Source organism: Copadichromis virginalis, linkage group LG23 (genome assembly GCF_057382275.1).
Source record: "Copadichromis virginalis isolate Kocher_CV1m ecotype Utaka linkage group LG23, C_Virginalis_male_GT1.1, whole genome shotgun sequence".
NCBI classification, from domain to species: Eukaryota; Metazoa; Chordata; class Actinopteri; order Cichliformes; family Cichlidae; genus Copadichromis; species Copadichromis virginalis.
The window spans coordinates 16,885,114-16,899,900 of NC_140639.1; the positions used below are offsets into that span (position 1 = coordinate 16,885,114).

The window sequence follows — 14,787 nt, forward strand, 5'->3', positions numbered from 1 at the left end:
GGTTTAAGTGTCATATAAAAGTATCAAATGTTCACTGTAACAAAAAAAAAAAAAAATCAAAACACAACACAAACAAAAAAATTAACAGATAAAAATCTTATTTTGTTTTTGCCATGTTTGTAGCGAAAAAAGTGAACAAGTGTAGTGCTCCACTGGATTTACATCATGAAACACATTGTTTTGGTATTCAAATGCGAGAAAACAGTAATAAACCAATATAAACAAAGAAAAACAGATTTTGTTTGTCTTGCTTGGACTCACGTTGTGCAATCTGACCTACCCCATGTGACTCTTTGCACATTTTAAATTAGTAACCTACATAATAGGAATTACTTTGTTGCTGATGCGCATATTCAGGCACAAATGTTCCTAAATCCCTGCACAGCCAACGTCATCATTTAATTTTCTTTCAAGAGTCCTTTCACATCTAGTGAAGTGCATTTGAGCAATTGGGTTACAAAAACAAGGTCATGTTGCTTTTTATATGGGTCTAATAAATCTTGAGTTCAAGTAGAGGGTTTTCCTATATAAAACATTTTGTGTGGGGAAACAAAATACTTGGAAAGCCCAGGTGTAATTTCTTATCACATGGTTGTGTATGAGATTGTTTATACATATTATCGGTATTAAAGTATGAAAGCTTTTGATTTGTCGATACAGTGCCAACAAAACTACAGAGCAGATTTTCCCCAGATTCTGAAATTCCCACGAGGATGATGTGTGATAATAACCTTGGAATCTTTCTTTTGTTTCAATCCCAGATCAAGCACTGGCTGTTCATTTCATCCAGAGAAACAATCTGGAGCCAACAGATAAAATTAGTTTATTCAATTTAAATCGTATTCCAAAAAGCAACATTTCCTGTGAGAGACAAGATTTTATCCCCTCATCCAGCTTGTCTGCCACAATGTTACATGGGGTAACAGTAGTCTGCACTCATTATTTTGAATGACTGCACAGTGCCTGTAAGGAAGCCAAAAGGGGCAGGATGAATTCTCACAACAGAGGCCTCTACACATCTACATTTTAGCGAAGGGAAAACAGGGAGAAAAGCGTTTCAGCTTACCAAGTAGCATCTCTGCGCCAGCTTTCACATTTCTATATCCGTGCACAATAGAGTTGCCATCTAGGATATTCATGTCTCTGTCTGCTTTGAAGATCACCACTTTACCCCCACAGTGACTCCAACCTTTTAAGCAACTGGATTCGACTGCACTGTGACTCATTTCTACACCGATGGATAACATCGTTAGCTGCTGAGGCTTCACTGACCTGAAGATGTTAGCAAAGGCAGACAGCATTGTAGTAGATGGTCAACTGAAGACAGTGCGGATGTGAGACGAGCCGCTTTGCTAAACAGCCCAGCTGTCAGCTCAGTATAAAAGATGAGACAGTAGAGAATCCCTGGTAGAAAACGAGTGGGGCTAAAAAAAGAAAAGAAGTAGGTGAAGAGGAGTGACTGTGGGCTTCAGAGCTGCTATGAGAGGCCTTTTTACTTCCTTCACATAATTCAATAATTCCAACGCAATGTGTCTCCTAACACAACCAGCCTTGGCTAATGATCAAAACTAGATGAAATGCGCATAATGGGAATTGGCCTACCGTGACCCTAACTTTTCCTATCATCTTGCCCTTTGACTTGTGTTAGTCATGTGTAGGCATTCATGTTTAAAGAGCTCTACAGTGCCCGATTGGATGAATAAAAAATCTACACGGTCCAGAAATTTACTCTCCCACCATTTTTTTCCCCAGTAGTTTCACCCTCCACCACAGTCAACACACCTCCCAGTTAAAAGTAAAGAAAACCGGGCAATGGAATAAACAGTGCAGGTAATTACTTCTATACGGTATAGTGGTCAAGTAGGTAGAATACCAAAGAACATTGATCTCAACTGAAGGTACAATGAGTTTGATTGATACAGTGTAATGTGATTTAACCACTATCAAAAAGTAGTACCAACACACGGAGTACAAAACTAGTCCTTATATGCCCAGCTCCACTCAAGCTATATCATGTTATGCAAGAAAATTTGAACCATATTTCCAGCCCCTCCCCTTTCTACCCCCGACTCCAGCCCACATCATCCATAACCTGGAATTGTATTTCCCATGGTCCTGCAAGGGTGTGTGTTTTCTTGTAATCCAATCAAGAAATATGTCTGAAATTTCTCCAATGCAAGGGAGAGGGTGAAAATGATTCTTAATAATGACATAATCAGCAGAGCAGCCATCAAGCAGATAAATTGTCATGCGCATCGTGCTAAAATATCCAATTATCCTTTGTCCCCCAGCTCTCTGTGTTGAAGTTGGAAATGCCAGAAAGCCAGTAGGTGGATCCCCACTTCCTACTGGTTCAGTTCTACTGGCAGGTTTGCAGTATGGATGCCCCTCTGAAAAGAGGAGAGCTTAAACAGCCTCGGTGCTTAGTGTACAGATCTAGATATGTAAATAGGTTCTATACAATAAAATTGTTCCCAATCCTCAAAAATAAATGGATGAAAAGTATTTGCAAGATTTTTTTCTCCTCAAAATGGTTCTGTTGTGCATACAGGATTTCTTTTTCTTGAAGTTTTCAGTCTTTCCTTTGCTCTTTTCAACAATTGTTTTTTTTCTTTTTTACCTTATCTTACATAGCCTCCATTTATGATGTCAAGACATGCCTAAATTGGTTTGCATGGCATCTACATTGTGCCCCACAGAGTAATCTCTAGCGTGATGCCGAAGGAAAACAACGCGCTTTCTTTCTTTTACAAAGAGCTCCCTTCTTCTCACCTCCAAGGTGTGTCTGATGCTCTCTTCTGTATCCAGATAATACTCTCAAGCAGTCATTTGTCAAAAGATCCCGAAGGCCATATCTGTTGCTAGAAAGAGAAAGTATTTTTACTGTACCTTGTTTTGCTGCAATATCAGAACAAAAATAATAACAATAAAAAAACATCCTCCTCTTTGTTTTAGCTTTAGAGGTTGTTTATCTTCAGCTCTTTATATGTATTTTTTTCTTGTCTTAAATTTTTGTACAAAAAGATAATTATTCTTTTTTCCCTGGTCCAAACCCTCAGAAACTCTTGACTATATTTCCTCAGGTATTAACAGGGTGTCGTACAGTCCCAGTGTAATTCCATGGGTTTCTGGCAACTCCAGGATGGCATTTCATCTCATGACATACTTGTGTTTGTCAGAAAGTTGGCCTTCAGTCTCTGCTGCGTCAGCGGCATTAGCTTTAGCCTCAGCCATCAGAGTCCCGCCTGCATGGGTGCATCCACAGGGCTATACTCGGGTGGTGGAGTGTGAGTGTGGGTGCGGGTGGGGCAGGGTGTTGTTCTGGCCACTGCTGGGGAAGGTATTGAAAGAGTGGAGTGAGGTGAGCCCTCCCATGGTGCTGGGGATCATGGTTATGGTGTTTGGTGTCATGAGCGGGATGTCATCTGGTGAGCGCCTCATGGCCAGAGTATAGTCCGGTGGGCAGGCAGTCCTCAGAACCACGTCATGCGGGTGCAGGGAGTCGCCAACCCCCCTGCAATCTCGGTCCAGGTCTGAGTGCTGCTTCATCTGTAGAGACATGATTTCCTCCTCTTGAGTATGGGCAAGGTCATTTGCGGCACTCCGCTGGGGGCTGCAGCGTCTATGAACATCGTGCCGGCGCTTGTCCTTTTTGTAGTAAAGTGCAGCAAAAGCCAGGATATTAAGGAAAAGCAGGGATGCTCCCACAGCAATGGTTACAGATAGTTCAGTGGAGTAGTCACGCTGGTCCACAAGATGTGGTTGGTTGTGACTGTCCTGTGTCTCAGTGGGGAATGGGGTTGGGTTAGGACGTTTGGTCACCAGAACTTTCTTCGGTATTCGATTAGTAGTCTCTGGTGGAGGAATCTGAAGACAAGAAAACCAGTGGTTAATAACTAATTCATCTGATCATGTTCAACTGTATAGTCTAGCTTGTGGTACCACAAAGTTGAAACTACATATTGGATACCCCATGATAGGCTTTCAATGTTATTAGAGCAAAAAAGCATGATTTCATTTGCAATAAATAAATACTTTAATATAGAAAGCAATCCTGCCTTCTCTTTGGTTTTATTGCATTGTCTACCTAGTCCTGCTGAGGTTAGTGCATGTTCTTGCTTTGTTTCACATGTGTCCCCCAAGTTTTTTTCATTACTTCTTGTATTTACATTATATTCCAGCTGGACTTTTGGATTCTACATTTATTTATCTGCTATTAAAGCTCAACTCTTGTTTGTTTATTTGTGTCTCCTGTGGCTTGAATTTCACATCATTCAAAACTTTGCAGTGCACACCAAACTGACATTTCACTCATTTAGCTTCTAAGAGTCACATGACTTTAACAGCATATTTTGAAAGAAAAGGAAAATATTACTTGTTTGACATTTTATAATCCTTTAAGAAAACCCAACTTCATAGCCTTGCAGATTTCCTTCTAGCAGGAAGGTCAAATACAATTTCATTAGATCAATAGTAAATATGCACCTACTTCGATTTGGGGCCTTATTTTTTCAAATTCAGGAGTCAAAATATTTTTCTTCATCATTACATAGTGCTTGTAAGAATGATTGCACTGTCTCTTTAAAGACATCAGATCACTTCTGAGTAGGATGTCAAAAAAAACAAAGCCAATTATTTTCAGTTTTAGTGGCCTAAAACTAGCAATTTCTGACAACATTTCTTTATTTTTCACCAGTGAGATTGGCTACTCTCGATTTAAAGCTGAAAGTCAAAGTTTACTTCAACTGTTTGTTTGATTTAAAACATAATGTAGAGAGGCAACATTACAGAAACAGTGCCCTTATTCAAATACTCATGGGTCTAACATACGTAAATAAAATGGAGACCAGGAAAGGGATGGAGAGCAAAGGAGGAAAAGGAAGACAATATCAAGAAGGAGCAACTTCAGTTTCCTTCAGCTCCAAGTGTTAATGTAATGTTGATAATCTCTTTGCTGCAGCTTAATGCTTAAGTTGCATAGTGACACAAATTTTTGTTCTAACTCGTGGCAAAGTGAGATTGTGTACATCCTGAAATTACTTTAAACATATGGCCACTGCCTGACTTGATAATAATAGTGGATTGCATTTATATAGTGCTTATCGGGACCCTCAAAGCACTGTACAATTCCACTATTCATTCACTCTCACATTCATACACTGGTGGAGGCAGCTACAGTTGTAGCCACAGCTGCACTGGGGCAGACTGACAGAAGCAAGGCTGCCATATCACGCCATCGGCCCCTCTGGCCATCACCAGTAGGTGAAGTGTCTTGCCCAAGGACACAACGATCGAGACTGTCCGAGCTGGGGCTTGAACCGGCAACCCTCTGATTATAAGACGAAATGCCAACTCTTGAGCCACGATCGCACCTTGATAAAGTTACTTATCAAAATGTGACATAAATACGTTTTTTAAAAATGAAATTAAAAATATTACACACATTCACAACCTCAAACCTTCAGAATCAGCCCCTTGTACATCAAGTATCTACTCATAATTTGCATCAAACTGAAGTCAGACTGGATGTTTATGTATAATTCTTCTCTGTCACACCTGATAGCTGCATTTACTGAACACTTTTGGCATTGCCTTTAAATTCATTCCTCAATATACTTCAACTGCTGCTCTGTGTTTATATGTGCTCGTCTATCATGTCTATATATATAATCACCTAAGTAGGAGATCACAAGAGCCCCTTGAGCGGAAAATTAGGCAAACTAGGTCAACAACCAATCTCAATGTTACATTTAAAACTTTTCAAAAAGCCTTCTGTGGAGGGAATGGCTCACATAGACACTTTTTGCCATGATATCACACATCGACTATTTAAAACCAACCTTGGTGGTGGTTGGGATGAGCTGGGTGACCTCATTGAGACTGTGTAGATGAGGAACCAGCTCCAACCACAAGTTGACCTGAGAAAAGGACAGAAATGCGTAGGTGGTAAAATCAAGCAAGTATGAAAACTGTCTTCAGAAGAGCATCTTAAAGTATGGAATTACAATAGGATGAAAATGAAACAATATTGCAGTTCAATTTTAAGCATTCAGAAAATGTCCCTGCTTGTGAAAAACAAACCCAAGACTAGGGCACAAGTGATGCATAAAGAGGAAACACGCAGGAATTTCATCTTTATAGAGACGAAAAATTTAAAATAATGCAAGAAACAATTAATTGGAATACATTTTTATAAATCCAGATTGCATACACTGGATTTATCCGTTTTTTAAAAAGTTAGAGAAATGTGTAAGATGTTAATAGAAACAGAATTAATTAGAGTTTAATTTAAATACATAATAAACAGAAAAATAGACCAAATATATCATAATATATGAGAAAGTCAACTTTTTTTAAGTCTGAAGTTTTAATGCATTTTTAACAGTCTACAAATTCATATCAGAATTATTTCAAGCTATCTTCTTTACAGATAGATTGACATGCACGCATGCAAATGCTATCAAAATATAACCTGTGAAGACATAGAAAATATCACATTAAAAAAAGCAAAAAAAGTTTATAAAAATGTGTTTTTATAAGGGATTTGAAAAAAGCCACAGATTTTGTGAGCGGTTTCTCCTCAGATAGATTATTCCAAAGATGATGGTCAACATGAGATTTAAATCTTGATTTTGGAATCACCAGCATGGCAGCTCTTGAGGCTCTAAGGCAGTAAGACAGCTCATATGGGGTCAACAAATCTGCTATTTAGCTTGGAGTCAAACCATCACATGGTTTAAAAGTGATCAGTAACATCTTAAAATCAATTCTAAATCTACAGGGAGCCAGTGTACTGAAGTTTCTATTGGAGTTCTCTTAAAAACAGTAAAAAGCTTATCTGCTGCATGACAGAGTTACATCTAACTATACCTTATTGGCTCGGTAATGCTCTTTGACCCGGGGCTTCAGGCCAATGTGGAGGTAAAGCTGGTCTTTCTGGTTGTAGCGTGTCCATGCCACTTCTTCAAAACGATTGGGCTTAGTGTGGATGAACTTGGTGTCCTGGGGTACAGGCTGGTTTGGGTCCCTTTGAAGAAAGAATAGGAATGAGTTTCCGTTAAAGAGGTCACAGAGGAGAGATGAGCTGAGAGTCTTACAGTGGAAAAAAAAAATGTTGTTGGCTGTTTACCTTAGAGGGCAGGAAGATCTAAAACCAGGCTAAAGGTGAACTGGACCTCTTAAGACACAGCTGTTTGGCTATTCAAATTTTAATTTTGACATAAGTGTAGCATTTGCCTCAGGTTAATCAGTATAATTATGAAAATACTGAAAGGCAGTGGTGAAATGCAGCCTCCAGGTTTCATCAAATTTTAATCAGCGCTTTTTAAGATATCACACCTGATAAGATCCAGAAAAGGTCAGAAGGGAAATTATTGCTCATAGATGTAGGGCTTTCTAAAGATTCTGACTGAATGGAAAGGTCTTAAGATACCTAATTTAAATTTTGAGACATAAAAAAAAAACCTGTCACAGTTTTTTGTTTATTTTTTAAATTATGGATATCTCCTTGGAAGTGAATGCATTTATATATAATTCAAACATGAAAAGAAGCTTCCTGCCAAAGAATATGTTTAGTTGAATATGCAGTTCAACCATGCTGATAATTTCCAACAAGTACATGGTTCAATGGTTGCTATAAACCACACTTAGAATAGCTACTTTTTTAAATGTCATGTGCCATCAATTTTAAATGTTTGACTCAATAACTCAAGGCTTAAATAAACTGTAAATGCAGGTCAGTAACCCATGTGAATACCCCTCATATATTCAGTACAGAGGAGGACAACGCACTGAGTTTGGATCCTGCACTAAATAGAGCCACTCGCACTTAATCTGAGGAGAACAGATCCAGCCATGTGAACTATGGAGGCCCATTCAGACCCAGTGAGCGCCCCATTGTCTGAGAGCAGCATATGGAGCCAGCCAAACCTCATCAGGAACACTCTTAACCATTCAAATTGGTGGCATAAATCTCTCAGGTACCCAGCATTCTACGTCAATTTGGGGTTATATATGTAGATCATTAATGCTCTTTTTGTTCCCCTCCGGGCTACTGGGCAGTGCACAGGAAAAGCCAATGTCCCCCTATTATGCTGCAGAAAAACAATTACCGCCATGACTATATAGTGGAGGGCAACATGAGACAGAGGGAGAAAAAAAGGATTTTAATTTTGTCGCTTTCAGAATGTCACTCTCCAGGCTAGGATCATCAATTAATAATGTATTTGAAGATATGTAGTGGGTATTTTCAAAGAATACCAATTATACAACACAGTCCATAAAACCCATAGTATGATTCACTACTCCTCGTCATACTGAAGAAACAAAATTACAGTGAAATTATAACTTCACTGTGAAATGATCACAATGTTCTAATGGTGATTATATGTATATTAACATATAATTAACACTACATAAGCTCATAAACTAATTGATTATTTCATGTAAACCAGCTCACTTGGTAAACAATCATGTACCCTTTTTTGGAAATGAATAGAATGTATTTTGGCAAAATCACAACCAATCATGTCAAACAATAGAATTATTTCATTTCCATATAACTAATAATCACATCAAATTATTTATCATTTACAGCGAAGTGAAATTATTAACTTTCCAGAGGTGCTGGTTAGATCAAGTACAAATATTAAGTATGAGCTATAAGTTATTTCAGATGTGGCACTTAACATTTTCATAACTGAAAAAGCTGTGATGGTTTTGTTCAGATTCATGAGATTCATAACACTGCATTGGCCCTTATGAGTCATCATACCCTGTCTTGGCAAAGTTTGTCCAGTAGGTCATAACCACAGCACTGAGCATAACGTCGTTCTTGGAGAAATTGCAGGGAAACAGCTCTGTTGGTCCAATCATAGGCAGGCCAAACACATATGGGATCTCGTCTCCATGTGCTGCATCTGCCCAGGGTGGTACCTAATGAGCAGCAGATGAATCAAATCACGTCAGTATTATTACATTTATGTGACAGATACAGGACATTAAAAGACTTTATTTTTGCACGGTGGATATTCTGACAATATGCATAGACACAGCAAGACTAAAAAGGCTGGAGAAATAGAATAGTTGTTGAGGAAAAAAGGGGGAATGACATAAGTTGTTAATATTAATTTACCTGCCATTTTTGGCTCATTATTCAGTGAATTGAACGGAGAGAGAGAGAGAAGACAAGAGATAAAAGGATGATGCTGACAGAGGAAAATTGCTTTGAGATGAGTTTAAACTGGAATACAGAGTACATATACATGGTAGCTGTACCAAGTTGAAGTTAATATAATAAGGAATGTGGGCAATTTAATGAGCACTCTTTATTTTCATTAGTTTGTCTAGACATATTTGAACATTAACATTAAATGTTGCATCAAGTAACACAGGAAGAAGTAAGGATTTAAGATACCAGTAAAAAAAAATATCAAAAAACCAGCCAACCAGTTTAAATTCAATTCAATTCAATTTTATTTATATACCGCCAAATCACACCAAAAGTCACCTCAAGGCGCTTCAAAGATACAGAGAAAAACCCAACAATCATATGACCCCCTATGAGCAAGTGCTTTGGCGACAGTGGGAAGGAAAAACTCCCTTTTAACAGGATGAGACCTCTGGCAGAACCAGGCAACCAGCAAACAAATATGTATGTATACATATGTATATGTCAACTGTTCAGTTCAGAGGAGACTGTGAGAATCAGGCCTTTATGGTCAAATAGCTGCTAAGAAACCGCTATTAAGGAAAAGCAACAAGCAGCAGAGATTTGTTTGGGCAAAGAAACAGGAATGGACATCTGTGCTTTGGTCTGATGAGTCCAAATGTGAGATCGTTGGTTCCACTAACAATGTCTTTGTGAGACGCAAAAAAGGTGAACGCATGGTCTCCACATGCATGGTTCCCACTGTAGGAGGCTTGGAGGAAGCTTGCTGGTGACCCTGTTGGAGATTTATTCGAAATTGAAGGCACACTGAACCAGAATGGCCTGGCCAGATGGACTGGCCTCCACAGTCACCTGACCTAAACCCAATCAAGATGGACCTCAGAGTAAAGGCAAAAGGGCCAACAAGTGCTCTGCATCTATTGTAACCTGTGGAAAACTATTGGAAAAACATTTCAGGTGACTACCTCATGAAGCTCATCAAGAGAAAGCCAAGAGTGTGAAAGGCAGTAATCAAAGTAAAGGGTGGCTATTTGGAAGAATCTAAAATATAAAACATGGTTTGACACTACTGCTTAGCCAACTACACATCACTGATTATTTATGGAGAAAGACTCATAAGTAAAGCAGCAGTTATCATACACATGTTGTTACATATGTGAACAATGTGTCGGCTTATCTATCAAACTATCAGTTCAAATCAATTACTTTAGTTTCATTTGGGAGCATTTTGTTTTGCCTTTAGCAATAAGAAATAAGTGATTTTATTTGATTGTACATTATTCTTGAATTCGTTCTGTTTACATGTGTTGATAAATGGCTTCTGCTCAGTGATACAATTCAAATCAAGACCGGGTGTTCATTCCTAGATTCCAGGTACCATAATACTTGAAAGTACCTTCAGAGCTGATGAGGCATGTGATAGTTTGAAGCTCACCTGTTCCGTCTGACAGTGGTGGTAGAAAGCATAGAAGTAGGTTGGAGATCCAAAACTGGAGTGCAGGTCAGCTGTGGCAACTGCTGGTGCTACCCACTGGTGATCGGTGAAAAGTGCTAGGAGTGTCTTCCGGCGTGTCTCTGGATTATGCCTATCAGCCCAGTCAGTGTACATAAACTTGATGGTCTCTCGGAGGATGTCTTTGCCTTCTGGGTAGCCATAAAGGTCATCCACAAAGCTGGACACGGCGTAGTCGAAGTCATTAGCTTGGACGCCATTCTCATTGTCCACGATAAGCTCGACAAACTTAAGGCCCTCGCCCTGGTTCACTCCCAGCATTATATCATAGTTGAGGAACTCACCTAGCAAGAGACAGTAGAGTTTGGTTAACTTACAAATTGTAATTACAAAGCATCCATTGGTGGAAAATAAATTGAATACCTTGTTCCATTAAAATCTGAGGGTCATCAGGTATAACATCGCCATCAATAACAGGGCCGAAGGCAATGTGATAACGGGCCGGCTGGATGTCTTGATCCACAAGCTCCTTGTAATGTTTTCTCTGCAGGCACAACACAAGCTCCACAGTGTCCTCCAGGTTGCAGCCTACCTTCCGAGCCAGCATTCGAGCATATTTGGCAGGCTGAAAACTGACAGCCCAGCTAGACAGAGCTGTGCCGCTCTGAGCGATGGCCCTCTGGAACAGGCCTTAAGACAAAAACAGCACAGGGGCAGCATTGATGGAGAAAACAATTAATTAGGTGCAATTCAGAGACTATCCCAAAATATGTCAAAATAAGTATAGATGCATAAAATGTCATTTTGAAAATCATATAAAGAAAAATATCATATGATAAATCAGCTGATTGAGAAAATGGAACGGAACCTCAGTGATCATAGGTCATATTAGAGGCAAACTGAATACACTGAAAAATAGTTTTGCTTATTAGAACAGACAAAGCAATATTTCTTTTGGCAAAAAAGAAAAAAATAACTCAGCCATCCTGATTTTCATCATGAACATAGTACAATGCAGGTTTGTTGAGTCAGTCCCATATTAATGCCCTGCAGGTTGAGGGTAACATTAATGATGTAAAAACTGGCAAATTCTTTGGTTTGTTAGTTTTCAGTAGTGACAAGAAACAAATCTGAACATTATCTAATGATCCTGTGATTGTTAGTCATCTTGAATGCAAGAAAAATCTTCATGGCTTAGTGTGATGGGGGATGTCATGTTTTCCCTTTCCCTTTTCTTTGATTTCCATCCAAATGTGTGAAACACTTATGATCACAGTTTTTAGATAATTATCACCAAACTGACTGTAATAAAAAGGTGTTGACAGAGTGAGATATTGGGGTCCTTCAGATATTTATAAATGTTGTTAACAAAGCTGATTTTGAATCCCCTATTGATGCTAAGCTAAACAGCTCCATCATAGAAACCTATGAGAGTTCATGGAGATTGTCTGAATCATCCAATCTATCATGTCAAACGTGAGTGGTGTGACTGAAATGAGATTTCTGTTTCTTTATAAAGCATGACAAATCCACAGAAGGCATTGGTCTGTAACATAACTTGAATGTTCCTAAATTCGCTATTTCCTTCTTCTTGAGAAATGTTTGTTACAATTACAGTGGACAGCTAGCCTGGGAAATAGACAAATCTCAAAGCTCAGGTTTCATATACTCTGACAAAATGACTATCCTGCCACATAGTGTAGGATTCAAACAGAAATCCCAACTACAGCAATGTCAGGCTACTGGTCAACACTGTCCTTATCGTTCTTATTGCTTACCTGACCTTAGGGAAAGAGGTGCTTCAAGTTCTTTCTTTCCATATATTTTGTTCCCCAGTAATGTCAATATCCTTTACATATCTTATCACCTAATTTTGTTTATGGTTAGAGGCACATTTTTTTTTTTTTGCTGCAGATATACATGGTTGTAACACATTATTACTACCAAGTCTCTTCGTTTTGAAAAATTGGTCTCTGTATGAATAAAGAGCAACATCCCATTAAATAAAATCATATATGAAAGCTGTGTTTAGAATATATGTGATGTTTTTGTTCATTTTTTTATTTTTTATTTAACTGTTTGTAAAACAACTGCTTTTAATTGCTCAGAGCGGGCATTCTCAGAAAATTATGAAGCACAAAATCTTTTGTTTTCTATATAGTAGTATATTATCAATTGCTTTTTTTCATGTCAAAGCTGAATATTGCAAGTACAGTGAAACGCAGAGAAAAAAACCCTCCATTCAGCACGTTCCGACGTTAACATACACGCATCCAAAATGACAACAAGCATCAGCAAAAGCAGATCACAACCTTTTTTATGGTCACTCGCTACTGAAATGAGACTTAAGAACGTATGAAGACCCCACATGGATCCCTGTAACTCGAGTCCTTGGGCTTTACCTTTTGTTGAGTTGCTCCAGCGGTTTCCCTCTGAGTAGTGAGACAGCGTGAGCAGGTTCACACAGGAGGCTCCAGCTCCGGAGCCAAACACAGTGATTCGCAATGGATCGCCGCCAAAGGCTGCAATGTTCTCACTGGTCCAGCGCAAAGCCTGGATCTGATCCAACAAGCCATAATTCCCTTTTGCTGCTTGGTCACCGGTACTCAGGAAACCTGGATGAGAGGACAAATTAAAAATAGTAGATATTATTTTAATATCTTCTCCTTAATTTTCTTATTTGACCATAAGCAGATGGCTTCATTAACAAAGAAAAGACACCTAATGGCATCAGGACTTTTCTCTGTCTTAATCTACACATTTCATTTATGGAGTTTGGTTCCTTTTCAACAAACTTTAGAAATGAGAAATTATGTTTATTTATGTCTTTACATTAGTAGGTTTAATCTTACAGTTTATCATCACACATCACGAAAAAAAAATCATTCAAAAACATTCTTTGTACTTTTGTATTTTGAAGATTTTGCATTTTTTAAAATCTATTTTCTTTTTTAATCTCCTTGATTAAGCTATTAAGGTATATTTTGCCACTGTACACAGAAAACCAAAAGCCTCATTCTTTAATAATTTGCTGCAATATAGAGAGATATAGAGTTACGAGTAATTCAAATGAAAACTTCATGGAAAATGATAATGTGTCACAAAGAAGCAGTGATATGTTTAATAACATAATACAAATTTCAAATCAAGGTCTTTGTGGATAAATATATAATAATAACTCGTGTTTTCAAAGGTCAGTACAACACACTGCCCACATCCAGACTGCCTTTCAAGAGAAGACTTTATTCGAACTGCCTATAGACTGCTTCAACGCCTCCATGATCTTTTATTTCAAGTTGAATTGATTTGTTAAAAAAACACACTGAATACACAAGGTCATGGAGTAATTTAACTAACAACATTAAGGATATTAATTTTTGTTGTTGTTGTTTATGCATTTATTATCATTATGCTTTTTAACCACAATAACAATAGGCGACCTCAAAAGTTTGAGGTCAGGTCAATAAGTGTTTGGCCAGATGTCTGTATCTGAAATGTAATATTTACCTTTGACACCAGACAACTGGGCTTGTCTTACAATTAGTTCTTCAGAGTTGGCTAGATCTTTACAAAGGATAGTTTGGGAAATAATTATGCTGTTTATTACAGTTTTTCCACAAGTGTTTCTGTATTATATTTTCATGCTGCAGCAATTACCTTTTCTAAGGTACTTTTTTCAGGCCTGTGCAAATAGTCATTCGTGAATCATAAAAACGAATCTGTTACTGTTTGTTAGCTAGTCGGAGCTATCACTTACTATTCAATTAATAGTCGGTGAATGGCACTGACTTATTCACTAAGTCAGTGCCATTCACCAAAATCACCTCCTTCTCCATCCGAGCTACAAGACACCATATACATCACTTTTATTTCTTTTACTGATCCAGTGAAACTATGGTGCTAACAGCCTTCAACTGAACATATGTTTAGCTATGCATCATGCTACAGGACGTTGCTGGTTCTTTGATGAGGTGAAGCTATAATGTTCTGTGTTTGTGTTTATAGCACCGTTAATAAAAAAAACAACAAGTGAACAAATAAACAAAAAGAAAGTGAAACAAAATAAATGTCATGTTAAGATGTTTGCTTACGCTCATTCTCCTGTCCACTCATATCCCCTAAATTTATAATGTATAATGTGAACAGCCTGATGCTGCATGGCCCT

The 14,787-nt window shown here is 38.2% G+C and overlaps 1 protein-coding gene across 2 annotated transcripts in view; it reads right to left on the minus strand.

Moving 5' to 3' along the window:
• Positions 1-807: 807 nt before the first annotated feature.
• nlgn1 (neuroligin 1) overlaps positions 808-14,787 on the minus strand; it is a 314,164-nt gene continuing 300,184 nt past the window's right edge. For both annotated transcript variants that reach the window (XM_085449665.1, XM_085449666.1), the window contains 7 exons: positions 13,025-13,237; positions 11,046-11,312; positions 10,605-10,966; positions 8,774-8,934; positions 6,871-7,027; positions 5,841-5,918; positions 808-3,867 (listed from right to left, as the gene is read on the minus strand). In XM_085449665.1, the coding sequence (XP_085305791.1) occupies positions 3,268-3,867; positions 5,841-5,918; positions 6,871-7,027; positions 8,774-8,934; positions 10,605-10,966; positions 11,046-11,312; positions 13,025-13,237 (1,838 nt within the window). In that variant the 3' untranslated portion in view covers positions 808-3,267. The remainder of the gene's footprint in view (positions 3,868-5,840; positions 5,919-6,870; positions 7,028-8,773; positions 8,935-10,604; positions 10,967-11,045; positions 11,313-13,024; positions 13,238-14,787) is intronic.